This window comes from Benincasa hispida, chromosome 6, assembly GCF_027475165.1.
Source record: "Benincasa hispida cultivar pf3 chromosome 6, pf3_genome.v1.1, whole genome shotgun sequence".
Taxonomy (NCBI): Eukaryota; Viridiplantae; Streptophyta; class Magnoliopsida; order Cucurbitales; family Cucurbitaceae; genus Benincasa; species Benincasa hispida.
In genome coordinates this window covers 37,643,354-37,667,622 of record NC_143483.1, presented here as the reverse complement: position 1 = coordinate 37,667,622, position 24,269 = coordinate 37,643,354, and the positions used below count along the sequence as shown (strand labels likewise).

The 24,269-nt window shown below is 33.1% G+C and overlaps 2 protein-coding genes and 1 non-coding gene across 6 annotated transcripts; 2 read left to right on the top strand and 1 right to left on the bottom strand.

Annotated features, from left to right (window-relative positions):
• Positions 1 to 1,065: 1,065 nt before the first annotated feature.
• On the top strand, positions 1,066 to 14,253 carry LOC120080486 (Afadin/alpha-actinin-binding protein). 4 transcript variants are annotated; one of them, XR_005482523.2, is made up of 17 exons: positions 1,113 to 1,327; positions 1,425 to 1,453; positions 1,578 to 1,689; positions 1,780 to 1,877; positions 2,503 to 2,599; positions 2,678 to 2,767; positions 2,852 to 2,914; positions 3,013 to 3,087; positions 3,173 to 3,238; positions 3,326 to 3,403; positions 4,960 to 5,070; positions 5,145 to 5,222; positions 5,301 to 5,420; positions 6,043 to 6,086; positions 6,190 to 6,217; positions 6,313 to 6,391; positions 14,005 to 14,253. XR_005482523.2 is itself a non-coding variant. In XM_039035156.2 (16 exons), the coding sequence occupies exons 1-16, from the start codon at positions 1,091 to 1,093 to the stop codon at positions 14,035 to 14,037; spliced, it is 1,389 nt and encodes a 462-aa protein (XP_038891084.2). In that variant the 5' UTR covers positions 1,066 to 1,090; the 3' UTR covers positions 14,038 to 14,253. The 4 variants fall into 4 exon arrangements, 2 of the variants coding, with proteins under 2 accessions (XP_038891084.2, XP_038891085.1); XR_005482522.2 differs by having other exon boundaries at positions 6,160 to 6,217; XM_039035156.2 differs by lacking the exon at positions 6,313 to 6,391 and having other exon boundaries at positions 1,066 to 1,327; positions 6,160 to 6,217.
• A 7,658-nt stretch (positions 14,254 to 21,911) lies between these two features.
• On the top strand, positions 21,912 to 22,549 carry LOC150035641 (uncharacterized). Its single transcript, XM_090315038.1, has one exon. The coding sequence runs from the start codon at positions 21,971 to 21,973 to the stop codon at positions 22,547 to 22,549; it is 579 nt and encodes a 192-aa protein (XP_090171164.1). The 5' UTR covers positions 21,912 to 21,970.
• A 1,260-nt stretch (positions 22,550 to 23,809) lies between these two features.
• Positions 23,810 to 23,882, bottom strand: TRNAA-CGC (transfer RNA alanine (anticodon CGC)). Its single transcript has one exon. It is a non-coding gene; the product is annotated as a tRNA-Ala (tRNA).
• Between the last annotated feature and the right edge of the window lie 387 nt (positions 23,883 to 24,269).

Genomic DNA, 24,269 nt, shown 5'->3' with positions numbered 1-24,269 from the left:
TGCATAAAGTTAGGTTGAGGTATCTCTTAAACCCGACTCAATTATTTGGGATGCAAATTTCTTCACTCGAATAGTTCTTATAAAAAATAGGATAATTGCAATGGATATTATTTTTAGCACTAATAATTTAGTATATAACAATATTTTAAAAGAATAGCAAGTAGAGTAAAATATACTCCATCAATAATATATTTTATCACTGATAGACTTCAAGAATTTGATCTACAATTTTCTATATTTACAAAATCTATTTGTATTATACTATATATGTTAATTATTTGAACTTGATTGCTATAATTATAATAGCCCCGCTAATAATCTACTATAACAAATGATTTCAATCTTTTAAGTTTCACTCAATATAACATTTTTTTTTAAAGAAAATTCCTCAATACAACATTTAATCTTTTTTAAATATTCAAATTCAGGTATTTACTTTCATGCATTAAAAAAATCTATTACCAAAGTCACTCTATAAAAAAAAAAAATTGTTAAACAAATAGTTAATGTATCTATACATTAACATTTTATCAGCATATTTGAGCACATGAATATTTCACTCAAAAGCTATTAATTAATAATTATATGAAATCTAATCTAATTTATCTATTAGCAAAATTTAATCTATTTAATGAAAAAATTACTTCCTACAAAATCCGACATATTCATGTGTCTAAATATCAAAATAATATTTTAATGATATATGTCAAAGTGAATATAGTTTATCAACAATTGACCTACAATTATTTTTTTTAAGTTAAGAAGTTTATAACTCCATACATTCACTTGTTATACTAAGACTTAATTTAATGCTAATGTAGTTTTAAAATTATATTGATAGTAATTATATTTCTATAAGAATCAATTATTGTGATTAACAAAAACAATACATATAATACTCTAAGTTAAACTTGTTTAATCATGAAATTCTCATTATTGAGTCATTGGTAAGAAAGTTATACCTTATTACTATAGATCGTAACTTTAAATTATTTTAATTTTTTTTTATTTAAATGTAATCTCAATTTATTTATATATCTCTCCAAAAATAGGAAGTGCCACCCCCACATGATTATGTTAAATCATACACATGGGAGTACGAGTACAAACGGAACGACGTCCGTTAACGGAAAATTTTACCACCCCTTCTCTTCAAACTCCAAAATTCGTATCTACTTTTCTTTTAAATTTCTCCACCGCTCTTCCATGGATCTATCCGCCACCTGATCCGACTTCCTTCCATGTTTCAACCAGTCTCATAACTCCTTCTCTCACTCTCTTGAAGCTTTCAACAATGGCAGCGACTGAAACAGACTTTGATCTCAGAGTAATTTCCCTCACTAACTCGCACATTGCGATACACCGTTTCATTTTTGTCTAATTCCGTTTCTGTGTTTCTCTGTGTTCTGCTTCTTCCTTTTCAGCCATCTTCGCAGTCTATCTACTCGGTCGGGTCAGTTTCCTCTGCATTTTAGGGCTTTCACTTTGTTCCGGACCTTTTTCTGTTTATATTTGCATTTCTTTTTCTGTGTATAGACGAAATGAGTTGATGCTTTGAGGTTTTTTGTGTGTTTCAGTGACTATACATTTGCGGATGTCACTAACTTGGACCATTGCGCTAAGTATTTGAACCAGACGCTTATCACATTTGGATTTCCGGCTTCGCTTGATCTGTTCTCGAATGATCCGGTTTGTTTTGAACCTTTTTATAAATAAACTGGTTTCCATTTTTTTCCTTTTCTGTTTGTTTGTTGGTGATATGTGTACCGAATTATGTAGGTGTCGATTGCGAGGACTTGCAATTGTATATATTTCTTGCTTCAACAGAGGCAGCGTGATATTGAGTTTAGGGAATCTGCTAATGAACAGCGACAAAGGTAACAGCATTTTCTAGAATTAATTAATGTAGCGTATGGCTTACCGAACGCTTCAATTATGAGTAAATTCATATGGCTATGCTAAGAAATGCATGAAAAGAAGCTTTGATTAGTTATGTTATGGATATTTATTGTGAGTACTCCCTTTTTTTTGCTTTTGGTAGGAAACACTTTCATTGATAAGTGAAATTGAACTAACATCAGCCTACAAAAACAAAGGGAGTTACAAAAGATTTCTCCAATTGGTACATTTCAATGATAGCTCTCAATTACTGAAAGATTTATCTAACAAAACCCTAGAAGAGAAAATAAAGCATAATACTCTCTCAAACAGTCAACATGTTCCTTTCTTTATTAAGTCATTTGAAGTGGTCTAGAAAACTTTCTGTTTATGCAGATTTTAATTATTTTTCCTGGATTTTAAATGGTTAGCTCCTTATTACTTAATATTTTGGAGGACATTCACATCTTTGCATCGAATGTGTAGCTTGTCTTCATTCTTAAATTTGGTTGACCATTTATATGATGGAGTGTCGTATTCTAATTCACATCATGGCACCTTGAAATACTAATTTAAATTTATCTTTCTATGTGTCCACATTTCCCTTTATTTTCTTGGTGGCAGACTTCTTTCAGATATATCAAGATTGGAGACTAAAGTTGAGAGGCTAGAGTCAGTCATACAAGCTAAAGATAGGGAGATTGCAACAATTACACGAACAGTAAAATCTTGAAACTTCTCTGAATTCTATGATTTCTCTCTTTATTTTGTATTAAACAAGGAAATTCTTTCCCATTAGGAAGCTAAAGCTAAGGCAGCTTTTAAAGCTCAAATTGACAAGCTACAGCAGGAAAAGGATGAGTTTCAGAGAATGGTTATTGGCAATCAGGTTAGAGTAGTTGGATGCTGTGAGATACTAGTTTTTATGAAATAATGTAAGGATTGATGCTATTATCTGTTTATGTGGCCAAAGCAAGTAAGAACTCAACAAATACATGAGATGAAGAAGAAAGAAAAGGAGTACATCAAATTGCAGGTGGGATATCTTTGGGATGTTTTTCAGTCCTAGGGTAGGGTTGGATTCTGTTGGAGAAGATTATTTATTTACAAGGAGAAGCTGTTATATGTCTGCAGGAAAGGCTAAACCAAGTCTTAATGGAGAAAAAGAAAGAATCTAGATCAGGAATGGAGATAATGAATTTGCTACAGGTATATTTTAGTTATTTATTGATGTTCTACAGATAATGGATCATTCCAGTAATTTGAAGGCATCTATAATTTATGATATGAGCAGAAAGAAGGGCGACAACGGGGAACTTGGAATGGCAAGAAGACTGATAATGATTTCTATAAAAAGATTGTATGCGAACAACTCCTTTCAAAAGTTTCTGTGCACGAGCTTGACTTTTTAGTGGTTAAAATATTCTTACAAATATCTTATGGTCAGGTGGATGCTTATGAAGTAAAAAATCAAGAATTGATGTCAGAGAATGCTGATTTGAAAGCATTGTTGCGATCAATGCAGGTTGGCAACCATTTTATAGCTGTTTGCACTATAAGTTTACTGAAAATTTTTATCCTATAAATTTTGAAATGGTGGGCATGCAATACAATAAGGTTGCAGAATATGTCTAATCCGTTATGGTGGACATTATGATGCTGAGGCTTTCTGTCATTCTTTTATTAAATTATTTTTGTGAATTTTAGTTCTTGAAGTTCGTTGTTTTATTGGTTTATTTCAGATACAAAAAACCTTAAATTTGATGTTTTTCACTTCTTACCCTAAGTATGTTCTAGATGGGGACATGTGGTAATTTGTTTTCCAAATAGTCATCATCCTTTCTTTTTTGTTTAACTAATTATTCCTTGTTTGGTATAATTCTCATACATTTTTTAATTATTTGATTATTATTATTATTATTATTATTTTATAAAGAAAAGAGCTGGTGTGATCCAAATCATGAAACTTTGTTTGATTGAATGATGAATGAATGAGAATAGAAATGGTAACTTAAATACTTAAGCTCATGATCATTTGGTGTTTTACGAAGTTACCCAACATTAACTTACTCAAATAACTAATAAAATATCCTAATTCAATGGCTGAAAAAACAGCCCAACATCTAGTTAGCTAATCAACTAGCCGAATGAGGAATGTAAAAGGAATGCCTATATCAGAAACAAAACAATGAAAATATTTTTTGCTTCTAATGCAACTATTGGGTAATTTTCTGTTAAGTATTGCTGGATTTTATTTTTCAGAGCTCAAACATTATAGTCAAAGTTGCGGAAGTAATTTTCTTAGATACAACCAGCCCGTACAATGGTTTTGTGGATTGTCTACAAATGTGTGTTGATTTCTTAATATTTCATATTCTGATAGGTGTTTATCAGCCATGCCTATATACTTACTAACCATCAACCATTAATTTGCAAACCGATTTGCATAAACAACCCTCTAATCCTATTTCCTCACATTGGCTTATGCAATGTGGCTTGAATATGATTGAGGCTTCCTCTTCCGGAAGGGCAAAAGTCCTCCATTTCTGCATTTACCTCTAACTCTTTCAACCTGAGAGCTCCAATAGTTCCCAAGTATGGATTTTCTCTAATGGAGAAAGGCCATGGTAGTTCACTGGCCAAGATGTAAATGAAACAGTTACGGGCGTCCAACACTACTCATACATTGTTGATACCACAAACTGACAAACATTAGGTTTTATTACAATGGACCTGAGATGTGCGGCTTCTTTTGGAAACATTACAATCTTTCAATCTGTTATACAAATATGACTGGTACTTTTGAACGTCATTAGTTTATTTGTACGACGTTTGAACCTTTTGGATCTTTATTGTGTTCACAGCACCTTTTTCAATTGATTACCAGAATATTTCTACTAGTTGGATTTTGTTTCTCCCTTTTTAAAAGTGGTCTGTTCCTTGTTTCTTGAATTCTTGGCCTACGTCTTTTTGGTTGCTTACACTCATATGTAATCTGTTTTGTTGTATGCATGTTTTGCTTTTGTGACTGTACTTTTGAAGCCTATGAGGGTTCAGTTTAGCGTGTATAATGATTTGCAGGTTGACATGCGGGATTTCCTAAATGCTCCAAATGGACTACATAAGCAACCCCTCGCAGTTAATGAAAGAGTTGAAAGTGAAGGTGCACAGTCTCCATTTGGCGGGAGGACGGTATAGGCTGGACTATGCTCATGTGGTCACCTGATTGATGAATTGGTTAAATGACTAGTATTGTGTTTTTCCAGGATGTTTTTGACCTTCCATTCCATATGGCAAGAGATAAGATCGAAGAGAGCCTTCGGAATAAGATGGCTTCTATAAAGGTGATTTGTTTTTCACACTATCACTTTCTTGTAGACTGAGATGGATTCTTGTTAGTAATAGTGTCTTGAAATTTGAAGGAGCGGATGGGTCAGCTGCAAGATGCTCAGAAAGAATCTGAAGTTACTTCTGAAGCTACCGAGAGGGAACTTGAGTTAGAAGCACAACTTGTAGAGGCAAGGAGCATAATCCAGGAGCAGGTACTCTACTTTTCTTGCTCAGAAAAATAAAATTTGTATCACATCTTCAATTTCAACAAGCTTCTCAAGTTTCCAAGTTGGTTTAATGAGCTTATCCTAAGTTTCGAACATGCCACTCTTTATTTATTTTATGGTTATTTTTTTGGATCGGTTACCTTCTACATGTTTGTTAGTTTCTGAAGGAGAACAAAACATCATTAGACTTTGAATATCTTCTGATGTTTATGTCATTTAATATTTTTTGAGGCCTTGCCTTTTTGTCTTTGACTGAATTAGTGTAGTGTGAAAAGCATTCAAATTACATAAATCAGAGCAATTTGTGATTGGTCCTTTGGATCTATAGTTCTTACCCATTGAAAGCATGCATCTCTCTGAATTTGATGTGCTGGTAAAGCTGCTGCTTATTTGGAAATAAAAGAAATTCTTTTGCATGGTATTTAGACTGCAGGTGTTCTGATTATTTGTCTTAGACACAATGCTTGGACTTTCGTTCTTCAGCCTAATTTGTACTTTTGGATATTTTCTTTTATCCATCTGATCAAACCAAAATATTAATGATCTTTTTTGGGAAGCTCAAAGTTTCTAGTACTTAATTAACTGTACAAATTGGCCTCTATTTCAGGCATCAATCATGTCTAAACATCTTGCCAAGTCTGAGAGGCCAAGGTATTAATGTATTTCCTTACACATCTTATTCTAGTTTGGATTTAAATTAATATACCACCAACAATTTTTTCAGAAGTCTTAATGGCCCTTTTGATTCTGGCAGAGAATCCATCATTTCATCTCCCACTGAGGTAGGTATCATTCGGATTCTTGTCAACCAGACCCTTTTGCCTTTTGTTCTTCAAATTTTAATCATAACTAGTATTTGATTTTATTATGTCTGTAGTCTTTCCACAATGTTATGGCATGATCTGAAAGTGACCCAGGGGGCATTCGTGAGGCTAATAAAGACAATGAATAATTAGGTAGATGGCATAAGCGACCTTATCATAAGCTGCCATGTGTTATTCTCTTATTCTCACTCAGTAGTCACCGTGCTATACCACAACTTCTGTATATCTTCTTTCCACATTGTTATGGCATAATGGCCATAGCATTGCAGAAGTAAAAAAAAAATTCGGCAGAATCCAAAATTACCTCCAGATGTCACCATCCAAAAACACAGCTGCAGCCTCAGAACTATGAGAAAAAGCCCACTAGCATTGTAGGAGGAACTAACGCACACAGACACGACTTTAAACCAAAATAAGAAATATAAGTACGCAAGATAAAGTTTGAAGCCCTATGGCCCTCGAATTCTAGTCCTATCTTGTTATTGGTTGCTTTAGATGGTCTGCCACGTTAAATCGGATTATGAAATCCCACTTTTCTTCTTTGGTGGCCTCCACTTGAGAGACAAAATCTCGTTGGTTAACTTCTCTCAGTGTTTGTGCACGTTGGCAATCCCTTTTTTAACTTACTCTCTTTCACACGCGTGTTTTTTTCCCCTTCTTTTAGTGTGAGCGTCAGCGGTCTGATGTTATTGTGGTTAGTTTCATGTCTGCGCATATATTGTAAATGTGCTTTAAGAATGCAATGAACTTGTTTTATATTCGTTGTTGTTTTAGTTGTTCTCTGATGTAATTCAAGTATTGGAGTTCCCAAAGTATGGTTAATGCCATAATTTTAATCATATTAATGGTTTACTCGTATATCTTAGGTTAAATTATACAAAATATCTCTAAACTTTGGATCTAGTTTCGACTATGCCCTTGGACTTTGAAAAGTTTCATTTTTACTTTAGAATTTTAATATTTGTTCCATTGAAAGAAAGAAGAAAATATGAGATTTACGTGGAAAAGCCTCAAACGGGGAGAAAAAACCACGGTAGAAGAGCTTTTTTTTTTAATTATTATTCAACTTACATCATACAAGATAGAACCAAGATATAAATAGGCTATAGAAAACCCTAATACAGAAAAAGGGAAAAATTAGGATAAAGTAAAAAGACTAAAAAGCCCTTAGGGTTAATACATAACAACCCCTCTATTTTCAACACTCCCCCTCAAGTTGGGGTGTAGATGTCAATTAGACCCAACTTGCTAACATAGGTATCAAAGCTTTGCCCGAGTAATTCTTTAGTGAGAATGTCAGCAACTTGTTGGCCAGAAGGGATGTAAGGAATACAACAGTTTTTCTTTGATGGAGTATCTATCGATCTCCACATGTTTTGTTCTATCATGTTGCATAGGATTGTTGACTATATTTATAGCCGTCTTGTTATCACAATAGAGCTTCATAGGAGTCTCACTGTCTTGATGAAGATTAGACAAAACTTTCTTCAACCATATCTCTTCACATATTCCCAGACTCAGCTCTGTATTCAGCTTCAACACTATTTCTAGCAACCACACCTTGCTTCTTACTCCTCCAAGTAACAAGATTATCTCACACAAAGGTACAATACCCTGAAGTCGATTTTCTGTCTGTAACAGAACCTGCCCAATCGGAGTCTGTGTAAGTCTCAATGTCAATTTTCCTGAACATCAGGCCTTTACCTAGAGTAGTGTTCAAATATCTCAGAATCCGATTTACAACCTCCATATGTTTCTTGTAAGGTGCTTGCATATACTGACTAACTACACTAACAACATAGGCTATGAAGCACAGACACAGATACGGATACGATCGGATACGGCGATTCGTCAATTTCTGAAAAACTAAGATACAAATACATCTAAGGATATGTCATTTTCTATATATTTTTTTAATATATATATTTCTAAAAAATGAGGATACTGATACATGAATATACATTTTCTTTTTCTTAAAAAAAACCTAGGATATAGATAAATTCAGTATACAAGTTAATAACAATAGCACAAAATAGAATACAAACACTGAAATACAATATAAAAAAAGCAACATCTAAGATGTTGAAGTACAATAATTAATAAAATACAATAGAAAAGTGACTCATATTATAAAGAAGAAGAAGAAGATTAGAGGGAGAAGTATGAACGAATAACTTGTTCATTGAATTGTTGAAGATATCCAAATGGTTTATATTTTGGTGAACTTTGTGGGGATTCAAATGTGAGGATGAAGATTAGATGATTCTAGGGTTTGATCTTTTATTTATTTTTTTCCTTTTAGTTTTGGACTTGAGTAGTGAGCTTTTTAAATAGGTTGCCTAGTTTTAGATTGGGAAAGATTAGATGAGTTGTTTATCTTTTTTTCTTTAAAAAAAGGTATGCGTAGAAATAGATACGTCAAATCGCGTGTCAGATGAGTATTTGAGAAGTATATTGAAGTATAGGTATCCGATACGTGTCTGATACGGATTCTTTGCCTCACATGAAGTATCTGTGCTTCATAGAGCATAGGATACATCCGGTTTAGTATGAGATAAGTAAATCAATTTTCCCACTAGATGTTGGTATCTCTCTTTATTAATAGGAACTTCGTCAACAGAATTGCCCAACTTAGCATTAAATTCAACAGGTGTATCAACAGGTTTACCAGTCATCCCTGTCTCCTTCAATAAATCGAGTGTGTATTTCTGTTGAGAAACAGAAATCCCCTCTCTTCATCTTGCCACCTCCATTCCAAGGAAATACCTTAAACTTCCAAGATCCTTAATCTCAAATTCATCAGTCATTTTCTTTTTCAGCCTGGTAATACCTTAAACAGAACAATATCATCTATGTACACAATTAGAACAACTATTTTCCTTGATATTGATCTCTTTGTGAACAAAGTGTGATCAGAGTGCCCTTGAATAGAACCTGGGACTTAACAAAAGCGGTGAACCTGTCAAACCAAGCTCTTGGAGACTGTTTCAAACCATACAGGGATTTCCTGAATTTACAGACCTGATGGTCAAATTGAGTTTCAAAACCTGGGGGTGAACTCATATAGACCTCTTCCTCCAACTCACCATTCAGGAATGGATTTTTCACATCAAGTTGGTGAAGAGGCCAGTCTTTGTTAACTGCTACTGAGAGAAGGACTCGAACTGTGTTTAGTTTCGCTATAGGAGAGAGAGTTTCTGAGTGGTCTATTCCATAAGTCTGAGTAAACTCTTTAGCAACCAATCTGGCCTTGTACCTATCGAGAGTTCCATCAGACTTATACTTTACAGTGAATACCCATTTGCACACAACTGTTTTATGCCCTTTAGGGAGCTACACAATCCCATGTATTATTCTTTTCAAGAGCTCTCATCTCTTCCATGACCGCAACCTTCCATTCAAGAATTTCCACAGCCATATGTATATTGTTTGGTATTGTTACGGTATCCAGGTTGGTAGTGAACGCTCTGAACTCAGAAGACAAATTACTATAAGATAGAAAATTATGCATGGAATACTTTGTACATGACCTGATCCTCTTTTTCAAAGCAATGAGTATATCAAGAGAGACATCATAACCCCCTATTTTGCATAAGAGGACGATGGTTACACTCAATTACCTGCGGAAAATACTCATCCTCTTGTGTTTCTCCTGATGACTCATTACTACTTTCAACTTTGTCATTTTCTGGAATCATCACATCAGTTTTGTCACTCTCAACCACATCACATACATCACCCTCAACACACACATCAGTATTATCAGAAACAGGAGTACCTTGAGCTTAAGCTGGTGCCGGTTCTGATTCATGGACCGTAGCCAGTGGAGCAATAGAAGGCACTATTTCCTTTCTAAGATTCTTCCTGTAGTATGTTATCCATGACACTTGTTTAGTAGGAAGGACAATGTCATTTGTACCCAGGATAGGTTCAGGGAGAGTTCGTAGGAACCGAATATGTGGACCAATTAGTCTCTTCACTAGTATTCTCCCCTTGAAGAGGATTAACAGGAAAGAAAAGTTTATCCTCAAGGAACGTTACATCCATAGAGACAAAGTACTACTGTGAAGATGGATGGAAACACTTATAACCTCTCTGGTGGAGAGGATACCGATAAAGACACACTTCTGAGTACGAGGGGAAAATTTAGTGTGGCGAGGATCGTGACTATGGACAAAAGTAGTGCATCCAAAAATCCGAAGAGGAATATCAGGAATAAGACGTGTGGTTAGATAAGACTCTTTGAAACATTCAAGAGGACTTTGAAATTTGAGAACACGGGAAAACATCTGACTGATAATATGGGCTGCAGTTAGAACGACATCTCCCCATAAATAAGAGAGAAGAGAAGCAGAAAGCATGAGGGATCGAGCAACCTCAATGAGGTGACAATTTTTCGTTCAGCCACCCATTCTGTTGAGGAGTATAAGCACACGAATTTTGGTGGACAATGCCTTTAGAAGCCAAGAAATCATGAAAGGTGTCATTACGAAGAAGGACAATCTTGGTGTTAAACTGAGTCTCTACTGTAGTATAAAATTGTTGGAAAATAGTGTTACCTTTGATTTATCAATGAGAAGAAATACCCGTGTAAGACGGGGGTGATTATCAATAAATGTCACAAACCAACGTTTTCCGAACGAAGTAGCGATGTTTGAGGGACCCAAACATCACTATAGACAAGACGGAATGGCTGGGAAGGTTTTTAAGGTTGGGATGGAAAGGTAACCTGATGTTGTTTTGCACAAATACACACAACACACAAGGCAAAAGAAGAAACATCAATATTATGTAATAAATGGGGAAATAAATACTTCATATATTGAAAATTTGGATGACTAAGATGAAAATTCCATAACATATAGTCTTTTTCGGAAGTTGAAAAACAAGAAAACAACGAACTAGTCCTAAAGAAACTCCTAGAGGAAGCATCATCAGAAAGGAAATAGAGTCCCCTATCATGTGGGTAGTGTCAATCGCCGTCCCCGAGCTCAAGTCCTGAAATAAAACAGTATCAGGTGAGAAAATAACCCGACAGTCCAGATCTCTACTTATCTTACTGATAGATAATAAATTGTAAGATATTTTCAGGACATGCAACACATTCTGTAAAGTCAACCCCTTAAACGGAGAGAGATGATCCTTTCCCGCAACAAGAGCAAAAGACCCATCCGAAATCCGAATTTTCTCATTAACAGCACTCGAAAAATATGAGAGAAACTGATCAGACAAGCCAGTTAAATGATCTGTACCTCTTGAATCTAGTATCCATGGTGTCTTACCCTCAATTACTAAGATGACTAAAGGGACTGAGAAGTACTTGATTGGACAATTGCATCAACCCCAACATTACTAGGGTCATTCTGGTTATTCACCTGAGATTGAGACTGTGAAACACCATTCATAGAATCACTGAAAAGTGCCCGGTCAGGATTTGACTTATCATTAGGAGGGCGATGTTTTCCATTCGGAGGTCGACCATGTAACTTCCAGCATTGATCCTTAGTACGCCACAATTTCTTGCAATGTTCACACACTGGAGGAGGTTTACCATTCTGCTTGTCACCATCATACCCAGATGATTTTGCACCAAATGCAGCAGAGTCAATGGTCTTGACAATAAGATTGTTCATAGCACTCGATCTATCTTCCTCTAAACGAACCTTCGAACAAACTTCCATGAGAGAAGGTATCGGTCTCTGTCCCAGTATTCGACTACGAACTGTATCAAATTTGGAGTTCAGACTAGCAAGAAAGTTGTAAACACGATCAACTTCCTCAGTTTTTGGATATTGAACTCCCCTACACGGACAATCCTAGACAATTTCCCGACATAGATCCATTTCCTGCCAGATTAAAGACAGTTTATTGAAATAAGAAGTAACAACCATGGTTCCTTGTTTGCACTCATGAACCTGTTTATGCAAGGTATACAAACGTGATGCGTTTTGCCTCTTAGAGTACAATTTTTGTATAACATCTCAAATATCTCCCGCAGTTGTAGCAAATAGTAAGGGTTTCTCTATCTGTGGTTCCATGCTGTTAACTAATAAAGAGTGAAGCAAGGAGTCTTTTCCCTTCCAAATGTGCTCTCGAGGGTCTCCAGGTCGAGGTCTCGGTATCTCACCAGTTAGATACCCAAACTTGTGACGTCCTTCGAGGGCCATTTTGATGAATTGAAACCAAGAGAAATAATTCTGGCCATTTAGTTTCTCCCCTGTAATGAACCCCGTAGAATTTTCCATAGATTTAGACAAAAAGTTTATTGTAGGTAAATTAGGGAAAGCAGTTATCGGATTCTCTAAATACATCGGTAGACCAGAAGATAGATCTGAGTTAGCGGGGTTCGACTGAGGGTTTATAGTAGTTTCAAGGGCTGCCCCAAGGGTAGCAATCTGTTGTTGAAGGCTAATTAATTGTTGTTGAACCACCATTGAAGACAGACCTATCGAACCTGAAGCACCATGGCTGGCCGAAGCATGTTGAGGAAGTGGGTGGGCTGATGTGGTTGGCTGCTGTCCACCAAGGAAAAATGAGGATTCACCCATTTCAAACATGAACTTTCGGCTGTCAACGCTTGTGCTGCTTGGGTGACCGACGTTGGGAAGATCAACAATGGAGTACGGTGCACCAGATGACATCGAAAGGGGAATCGGGTTGGCCTCTGTCAGCCATTGGATCTGGTTCGACGGTTGGAGTTGGTTCGATGGCATTAGGCACGGCTTGGATGGATTTGTCTGCATTAGTCGTTGCTTGGATGGAATCGTCTATGTTAGGTGTTGTTCGGATGGCGCTGCTCAGATGCCTTGGTCATTGTTCGACGACAGCTTCTGCATCGGGCTGAGATGGAGCGACTAGAGGTACCTGTCGATAGCAGCTTGAACGACGGTAGAAGGGATGGTTGTGGCGATGTTAACTATTTTGGTAGTGTTTTCGTCAACGACAGCTATGGTTTTGTCATCTAGCTCTGATACCATATTGAAAGAAAGAAGAAGAAAACATGAGATAGTGGAAAACCCTCGAACAGGGAGAAAAAACCACAGTAGAAGAGTTCTTTTTATTATTATTCAACTTACATCATACAAGACAAAACCAAGATATAAATAAGCTATAGAAAACCCTAATATAGAAAAAGGGAAAAAATGGGGCAAAGTAAAAAGACTAAAAAACCCTTAGGTCTAATACATAATGGCCCCTCTATTTTCAACATGTTCTAAAAGATCCATGTAGAGTTTTTCTTTATAATGAGATTGAAATTTATGCCACAACGAATGTGTAATACTTGGAAAGTACACATGCATCATTTACAATATCATTCACGTAAATTTACATGTCACTTGATGTATAAAATGTAGATGATGTTAACAATATTCTTTGAGATGAAATAGATCATAAAAATAATTTTAATCTTCTATATGGTTGTAAATAATATCCGTATATTTTCTAATTTTTACACATCAGCTGTCCTACCAGATCAATTTCCATTTTTATTTCAATGAAGAAGATATTTGTTGGAGCAATTTCAAAGTTACAGGGTAAAACATGAAACTTATCAAAGTCTAGGATTATAATTAAAATCTACTCCAAAGGTCAGGGATATTTTGTATACTTGGACTAATATCTTATATTTACAGACATCGTCTTATCTACCCTCATCTGTAATTATTTTGCCTACTTTAGACCTCTCAGTGTTAAATTTTCATTTTTGGTTGCATAACTGGTCTCCTTTCTGGTCACATGTGCAGGGAGTAGGAAACAAACAAGCTCAGCGGCTATAGAGTATTATAGAGTTGAGTGGCGGCAGGGACAAGCAAACGAGTAAGACCTGTCTTGTATAGCAATTATTAACCAAGTGATTCAGGAGTTTTCTTCTACTTGTTTGATACACACACTAAAGGCATCATATGTAGCTCTAACCTTAATTACTAATGTAATTAGTATGTAGCCTTCTCCCTTTGAACTATTAATGCCATTGCTCGTAGACTTCCCATTTATATTAATTTTTGTTTTGATTTCTTAGATTTATAGGACAAACCATGAAGGCAAGTCCTTGTTGATAGCTTGTCTATTTGCCTAGAAATGAGGATGAAGAATTAAGGGCCTGTTTGGGAGAAGTGATTTTGAAAGGGTTAAAATTCACTTTTGACATGTTCAAATTTCAGAATCACTCTTAAATGTATCTCTATTCATTCAAGATCAAACAAAACACATATTTAAGAGTGATTTTAAACCTGTCAAAAGTGATTTAACTATTTCAAAATGACCTCCAATATGAGGTAATAGAACTATGGGCGTAGAGCATTAGTTTTTTCCATAAACTACCGCATGCAAAAATAGAAGAAGAAAGCCACACTATTGCTTATTGTATGAAAGATATATTTTCCAAACCAATTGAGACTGCTGCTAATATGAATTGTGGCGTTTGATTTCCTAATGGGTCGACTCATTTCTTCTTGGGACTTTAGATGTGTGGGATTTTAGCCCTGTTTTTTAGTTCAAATTGTAATTTTGTCCTGGTCTATAAGTTTTCGAACATTTTGTTTAAATGTTCGAACTTTGCATGTAATTTTTCTTGTTATTTTCCATGAATCTGGATAAGGTGTCTCTTTTTCGCTTAGGCGAACTCTTAAAGAAACAATAGAACTTTTCTTATGATGTTTGGTCCTTCGTCAAATTTTATGTTTTCTTAGTTCTGATTGGAGACATTTCTTTTAGAGTTAACCTATGTTTTTTGTGGGCTCTTGTTATTGTTTTTATGCTCTTTGTGTTCTCTCATGTATTTTAAGCTCAATTGGCGTAAAATGTGTACCTTTAATAAAGAGTTTATGCATATTGTTGAACTAAAAAAAAACATATATGAATAACAAATAAAGTAAAGAATATTTTGAAAATCAAACTTATATCCACTATTTCTATCCATAAATTTATATATATATTTTTTGTCTACTTTCTACTAATGTTTTGCTAATGTTTTCAAAAAGTAAGTTAATTTAAAAAATATATATATATATATATATTTTTTTAATTCAATTTTTTGTTTTTTATTTTTGTTTTTAGAATTTGATTTGGAATTCAAGTGTTTCTTCAAGGGGAAAAACATAATTGAAAAATTAGGAGAAAACAAACATAAATTTTGGAACATTTTTCACACGTCATTGCAAATCTTTTCTCAAAAACTAACTTTTCAAAATAGTGCTTAATTGTAAATCTGTATCACAGTTCTGTCGTGTAGGTTGAAAAACTCATTTGATATCTTGAACAAAGACATTCTAGGAAACTCAACTTAGATGTATTGATATTTTAGACAAAAACATTCTAGGAAAGTCTCAACTTAGATTTAGTTTCTAAGCTTTCTTTTAAAGGGCCCGTGAAGGAAGATTGGAACAGATGAATTTAGACAGACAGTTGAAGCTTTATGGTTTAATTTGAAGGGATTAATCCCAATATAATACCAGAAAGAATGGATTGCTTTGCTTTTAGGTCAATTTCTCCACTTTCCTTTTGGCCTTCCAAATATTTTATTTTTACATCTCTTTGCAAAATAATCGTTCAAACGATTAAAAAGTCAACTCAACAAAGTCAAATCATTAAAAAGTGCCCAGTTTGGTGACCGACACGACCTTATTTCAAGCCTTTAGGGTAGGGGTAGAAGCTTAGTATAGAGAGTGTTTGGTTTATAAGTTAAAAGTTTTGCAACTTGAAAGTAAGAATTAAGCAAGCTTCGGTTTGGTCTACTGGCCCCACTATAACCGTTATTTTTTGAGTTCAGATTTTTTATTTGATCGATCATTTCTTTGGCATCTAAATGTTACAGGGTTAATTAGATTATTTTGGAAAATTAATTAAGGTGCGTATAAATTAGCTCAAACACTTTTGCATATTAAAAAAAGGGTCAAAATATTATTTTGGTTCATGTACTTTGAAGTTTGTTCGATTCTAGTGTTTATACTTTCAATAAATCTTAAATTTAGCTTCTAGTACTAGTTTATTGTTATTTTCTAAAAACTTTTTGTTATCTATTAGCATTTTTATAATAAATTTTGAAGATATATTGACATATTATATTTTTTTCATGAAAGTTATTATTATTATTATTAAACAAATTTCGGTAAAAATTAATTTTGAGGGACTAAATTTTTGAAAGTACATGGACTAAAATTGGACTACTAGAGGCTAAAATTGAACAAAAGTATTGGGACTAAAATGGTAGTTTAACCAAAAAGAATTTCAAGTACTACCTACGAATTAGATACGTGTTGTGCATGTTCAAGTTTTTATAAGACATATCTTGAAAGGGTAATTGATACCTTATCTATTTGAACTATGTTCGGATTGATTAAAACTAAAAGCATTCAACTTTTACGGTGGGTGGTATTAAGGCAATTGTGAAATAACATTATTCCAGAATGTTAAGTTCTTGGCCTATCTTTTTTGGGTGCAAGAATTGAAAAATATTACTTTTCATATTTATATTAAAATAGTAGGTTTATAAATTAACATAATATCAATTATTGATTTACTATCAATTATTATTTACCTTGGTCTATAAAAGCCAGATAAAGAATAAATGATTTAGATAGAATAAGTTCAAATTATGATGATCACTACTTAAAAGTAAAATAGTCAATGCGTATGTAAATTGGTTTATCAAAGAATTGTAAAGGAGGAAGATGAGAAGTTTAAAAGCTAGACCCTATGAGGGCTTTTGTAACTTTTCACCTGCGGAAACAATCTTATGAAAAATAGGACTATCTTTAGAATTGAAAACTGGAAGGACCTATTTTTGTTAATATATCCCCTACTTTTTTCTTAACTAGCAATTTCTTGTTTTACGTTCATATTAAGCATATTGAGATTGATTATCATTTTCTATGGGAAAAGATTGTTCGTAAAGATGTTGTTCGCTTCATGTCTTTCAAAGATCAAGCTATGGATTTAATCACCAAAACTAATTCTCAATCATTTCAAACATGCATTTAGCCTCTTTATAAATAGGCTGATAGTATCTTTAGATATCAATACAAAAATACATATTATTGTCTATCTCTTCCTTGTTTGAACCTCATCTAACTAAACTTATTGAAATTAATTGAAATTAATAGTAAATTTTAAAATTTCATTTGAAAAAATGGTAAAAAGGTTTCAAAATTATAAAAATAGCAAAACAAAATTATATAATAGAAAATACTAATTAGTAAATGAAAAACTATCCCTAAAACAACAAAATTAACTACAAACGAGAATGCAAAGATGCACTGCTTCAAAAACAACTTGAATACCACAAATACACTCTACCTAAATATTCTAGAACCACAAATATACTGTATCTAAACATTCCAGATGCAAAAGTTAAAATCACCAAATATGGTCCTTAATGCTTCTGACTGCTTATAGAACGTGTGTATGCGAGGGAATATGACGATCGCGAATGGTGGGGGTCATTAGAAACTTATGGATGTCCACAACGATGGACTTGCTCGAAGGTGAAAAAGAACAAAGTTGATTGGAGTTAGCAATTGAATCTTTAAAGGAATTGCAACTTCAGGATGATATGACTATTGGAAATATGATTGCGTTTGATACCAACTAGTTGTAGGGAGTTTCATCATCTTCATTCCATGTGACCATTTTACTCATAGAATCTTGAAAACCAACTTTAAACACTATCAATTCCAGAACATCATTGTTGAAAAAGATGTTTAAAGTAGAAACAAAAGTAGGAAAAATGTGTGCGAGCGAAAAAGGTAGACGATCTAGCGAGGGTGGTCGTCAAAAGCTAGCCAAGACGATGAAATTCAAGAAAGGGTTGTTGAACCAACAATCGCATACATGAGATTGAGAAAGAGAAAAAGAGATTTTGGGGACAGCTAAGTGAAGAAGATGATATTTAAGGCTTTTTTTTATCTTATAATAATAATAATAATAATAATAAATTGAACAATATATATATACACATATACATGTTTCAAACATTTAAAGTTTAATTCTCATTTATATGTTTCTTTTGAAGTACAACAAGCCATTTTTTTATGTTTCTATATAAAAAAAATTGAAAATATTGCAAATATGAGAAAAAAAAAAAGGAAAAAAAAAAAGATCAAATTAATTTGATAACAATATGTATAAAATAATAATAAAAAAATTTAGATACAATTGAATTTGTAACAAATATTTAAACAAATCGAAAGTGAGTTAGATAAAACCAAATTTGATAATAAAAGATAAATTCAAATATAAATTGAAGAGAAAAATCAGGAAGTTTTTGTTTATTGTGATTAATTTGATAAGTAGTTAGATGAAATATAATTTGATAATAAAATATAAATTCAAATATAATTCAGGAGAGAAAAATCAAGAAGAGAGCTCGTTTATTTACAATTACACTATATTCATAATTCCATTTCCATTTAAGCTTCAACAATTACACTATATTTATAACTTCATCAACCACAAAACCTACAAAAGAAGCCTAACTCATTGTAAAGGCATAGAAAAAACAGCAAGATTACAAAAGTGAATACTTATTTGTTTGTTAAAAAGATTTAATGGTATAATAATATAATAAGATGATAATGAAAAAAAGGTGTCGAGGTTAGTGTCCTAAAATCTCGTTAGGTCCTATAGTTTATAATTGTATTGTACAAACATCTTATTTATTTAATAAAATATATATGATGTCTTATTTGACATTTAGTTGCATTAAATCCACAAATCAATAAACTAATATCCAAGGTTATCTTATAGTTTAAACATGTATGTAGAGACATACGGGTGGATCATGTTTTAAGTGATAACCTAAATGGTTTGTAGTAGATGGATAAGGCTGGATACCTTATCCTGGTGATACTACGAGTATGATCCGCTTTGTAGATGTTACAATTGTTGTAAAGTATTACAAATGATTTGATCATGATCATTCATGTAGAGACATATGAGCAGGAGTATTCTATACAAAGGAGTTTGTATAAGACTGGACCACGAAATGTTTAGTCTCATTATATAATGCCATTCATAATAGAAACTTACATTTCACTAGGATGACCATAGGTAACACGACTTGAATTCTAAGTGAGTTGTAAACTTTTGCCTATGAAGGCGGTCCTTTGATTTGTATGAGTAAGAATGGCCAAATCGTTGACTAAACAAGCCTATCATTTTAGAGATTCGTCTGATTAGGGAGCTGAGAACACAGCTACACAAGAAGGAATTCACTCCTTCCCCATTGTCGGGATAAGTAGATAAATTGCTCCCTTAAAGACTGATAAAAGGGCTTGAATAATGTGTCACCATACCCTCTCCTGACTCGAGAGAGGTTTGGTCATAGCTGGACTATGATTTATTGTTCATTAGAGGGATTATGATTTATTGTTCATTAAAGAGATCAGTGGTACTCAAGAAGTTAAGATTTAACTACATGGGCAAAACGGTAATTTTGACTCAGTTGTACTATTAACAATTTGTGAAGGGTCATCGTACTGTTGATTGGTTATATCCAATGGTCACAAAAATATATATGTAGTGCAAAGAGTGTAGTTGTCGATCTTTACTGCACTACCCGACAATTGACAGATGTTGAATATTTTAATTAATTATTCACGTACTGTTGGAGCTTCAAGTTATAGGTCCATGAGGTCCCCTCTGTAACTCAACGGGAATTAATGAGAATCAATTTTTGGATTAATTTAAATTGTTCAAATTAATTGGGGGAATTAATTATATGTGATATAATTATTTTAATTTAATTATATATGATATAATTACTATTATGTATTTGATACATTATAACATAAAGTTTATTTGAGATGAAAATAAATATTTGAATATGATTCAAATATGAATTATATGAATTAGATTCATATAATTAAATTTAATATAAATGTGATTTATATTAAAAGCTATTGGTAAGAGAGAATTGAAACTATAGATTATATTATATTTGATACAATATAACATATTTTTACAATAGAAACCATAGGTTATATGTTATATTTGATATAACATATAGTTTATATATATATATATATATTAATTGATTTATTAAAAATAAATTATTTTTCTTTAATTTTTAAAAATCAATTTTGGGAGGGAGGGTATTTCCCCCTCTTTTCTCTCTACATCGTGTAGGAGTGGGGGTGTGGTTAAAAAATTATAGAAGGGTTATGTAATTCTCTTTGAAGTTTCCTCACTCTCTTGATCTCTTCCTCTCAACTCTCTTTTTTCCTCATCCAAAATAATTAGAGTCTGCATCTCCTAGATTCTCATTCAGAGGATGAGGTTTCCATCGTGGTGGTGTTCCATCGATTCGAGGGATTTCACTTTAAGAACGGTTCTTCAAAGGTAAGGGTTTCTAAACCCATTTTCTATTCTGTAAATTAGTTTTAGTATGCTGTAAATTACTTAAATGCATAATTTGTATGTTTTGTTTGCTGTAAAATTATTTATGTAAATTTAGGTTTGGGCCTGATCCCGTTTTCCGCCCAAGGACCTTCAATAGTTCCTTAAAAAAGTGATTAAAAAATATAAAAAAATGATAAATTTTAATTTAAATGAAGTATACAATTTGTTAATTGATAATATGTATTAAATATTAAGTAAAATCCTAACCATGATAAAAAAAAATTAATCCAAATTTTAAAAAATAAAAAACGAATAAAATAATGTAAAATCTAAATATATATTATAAATCAAAATGGTGTTAAACAAACTAAAAATTAATTAATTCTGAATATTTTTTAAAAGTGGTTAAATCAAATAAAAAAAATATGAAACCACAAATTCAAATTTTAAAATGAGAGAAAAATCTGACACCTTCATCTCTCAAATCCGTTATATTGAAGTCTTATAATTGAATATTCCATTTACACTGTATTTATATTGAGAATTAATACAGAGTCTCATAATAAACGATTTCATTTATACTATATGTACTCGATAAAATTGTTAATTGACCATATCGGAGGCAATTTGGGGAATCAAAAAATATATGATATGTGCACGCTTTTGCCAAAAACCTTATTATTTTCATTTCTTTGCCAAAAAATCAAAAAGCACCTCCCGATTTTGCTATTTTCTCCAATTTCTCTTATTGAAATTTTTGCATATTTATCGAGAAAGTTCATATTTTTCTCTTTCAATCTCCCTCCCTTTAATATTTTCTAATTCAAGATTATAGATTTTAGAATTCAACTCAGCGCCCCAAATATCTATTGGGTTGCTTTTTCCTTTATTTTTTTAGTTCCAATTTCAACTTGCGCATCCATATAGGTTTTACATGGTAGAAAATTGTAGCGTTATATGACTCAAGTCTTGTAATCACAAAAGTCAAAACTGAATTTGATGAAATGATGTCAATTTTTATAATGGTACAAATTTAAATTCCCAAGAAGAGAAGAAATGGAAGGAATAAACTCAGATATGAAGAAACAAAAAGAGCAAGAAATACAAAGCATAGAAGAAGAAGAAAAAGAAAAAACTTTACACATGTTATAACTTACAAATTAATCCTCATAAGAACAGGATCATGTGCCACAAAACTCCATCAAAATCCTGAAAAACAGGCTCTTCTAATTGAATCCTTCCCACAATGAACATCTCTCTATATATACAACCTCAAAAAACCCCTTTGATCTCATACAAACTTTCAAGAGAAACTCTCAAACTTCAAGAAAACCAAACAAATCCCCACAAAAATTCAACCAAATTCTAGGGAAAATGGAAGGGAAGCTCCATTGGGATATGAAAAGCAAAGTGATATCAAGAACATCTTCAATTGGTTGTTCTTCTCATAGCATTTATTACTCTGGAACAGCTGATCAAGGAGTCCCTTTCAAATGGGAAACACAACCAGGAACTCCCAAAGATCCTCCCCCTCAAGACTTGCTTCCACCCCTCAGCCCACCGCCGGTGATTCTTAGCCGTGGGGTACCGAAACCGTGCATCGATCAACCGAAAGACCGATCCCTACCCTGGATGAGGCTTAGGTTTTGGAAGAGGATCATGAAGAGTAGGGATGGTAAGAGAGCTGGCCAAGCAACAATCGTAGACTATGGCAATGGAGATCCTTTTAGTCACAATGATAAGTTGGAAACCTTTTCATTTCTTAGCTCTGATTGTGAGTTCATGGCGTCTCCTCAGGATTCAATGTCGTCGTCAACATCGTCATCTTCTTCATCGCCATCATCTTTCCTAGATTCGTTAACCGTGCGAAATATGGGGAAGGTGTCATTTGGAAGGCCTTCAAGTTGGAATGCTTGGCAAATTAATAGAGTTCTGGCTTGTTACCATTCCTAGAGGATTTTAGTATGTTCTTAAGTTTAATATATATGATATCAATTAAATAAAGGATTTAAATTATTTTAAGCTATAAGCTCAATGCTAATTTTATGGTTGATGTTGATGAACTCTCTATGGTTTTTGCCTTCTATGTGCCTTGGTGTTGCATGGAATTTATACAATGAAAAAAAGATTAACATATTTTTTCAATTGAGAATGAAAAGAAAAACAAAAATGTAAATCAATCTCTTTAGTTTTTATTCATATTGTTTATTGAACAGAAAAATAACTAAAATTTATTCGTCACTCAATTTGATTTAGTTTGAAAGTAATTTTGAAATGGTTAAATCACTTTTTTTTCAAACATAAGTAGTTCATAAAAATAAAAATGAAATGACAAACGAAACTTAAATTTTCAATTTTGTGTCTTTTATTTTACTTGTAATTTAGCCATTTATATTAAAATAAATTAATTAACTAATTTTTTAGTACCACAAAAGAAAACAACAAACATTACATGTAATACAAATAAAAAAGGAGTACAAATTCAACCCGCTAGGAGTGGTTTTCAATCCAAAGTCTAGAGAAACCAAATTTACGAGTATGGGATGCTAACTCATGAACAACTGAATTGCCCTAACCAACCGGAAGCCAATGACTAAATCACTTGGATATATGTCACAAATGAAGTTGACGAACACCTGAATCTCATTCACATATCTTTAGCATTTCCCCCCAACAAATTTCAAAGGATAAAAGAATCAGTTTTGGTCCACGTAAGAGAAATTCCAACATCAATAGTTTGAGATATTCCCTCAAACATGACAATAACTTCAACAAACTCGACAGATTCTAACAACGGAAAGTGATTCTCCAAAGTAAGCAATACCTCCCCATTTGAGTAAGAACGATAGTTCCAATACCCACTCACTTGTCAAAACAACCCTATCTAAATTTAGCTTATAGAAGTCAGGAGGGAGCAGACCAATAGAAAATCTTCCTCCAAAAGAATCCACCATGTTCAACATCCAAAATTAACGTTTTTTTTTTTTTTTGCACCATTTAGTTTTAAATGGTAAATGAAGGTATTAAATAAATTAAAGAAGAAAAAACTTGGAAGAGCTGAAAAGCGGAAAATGAAATGAAAAAAAAGAGAGAGTAAATTAGAAAAATATCAAAATTAATTGATACATTAGATTAGATGTAAATGAATGTATTAAATAAATTAAAGAAGAAAAAACTTGCCAGCGAAAAATGACATAGGAAAAAAAAAACTTTTGGAGGTGCGGGGAATCGAACCCCGTGCCTCTCGCATGCGAAGCGAGCGCTCTACCATATGAGCTACACCCCCTTTTTGGTTCATATGTTATACTAAATTTTTTATTTTATAGTTTCATAAATTTTGTGAGAACAGATATATTTTTTGTTTCTTATTTAATTCCAAACCATAGACAAAGTGTTTTTTTTAGGGAATATAAAGTGTACTTTAATAATTCTAAATTCCAAATATTTATATTGGAAGTCTTAAGAGTTCACGACTCCCTTGACTTCATAATTTTTCTCTTTATTATTCAACTTCTTATCTCAAACATCTTTTCAGAACTAAAATGATAACTTACATTTACATCTTAAATAATATGTGTATATATATTCGTAAGTGTTTAGGCCAACTTACACGTACCTTTATCAATATCACATGACATCCTCTCGATCCTACAAAATTAGTCAAGGAAATGGT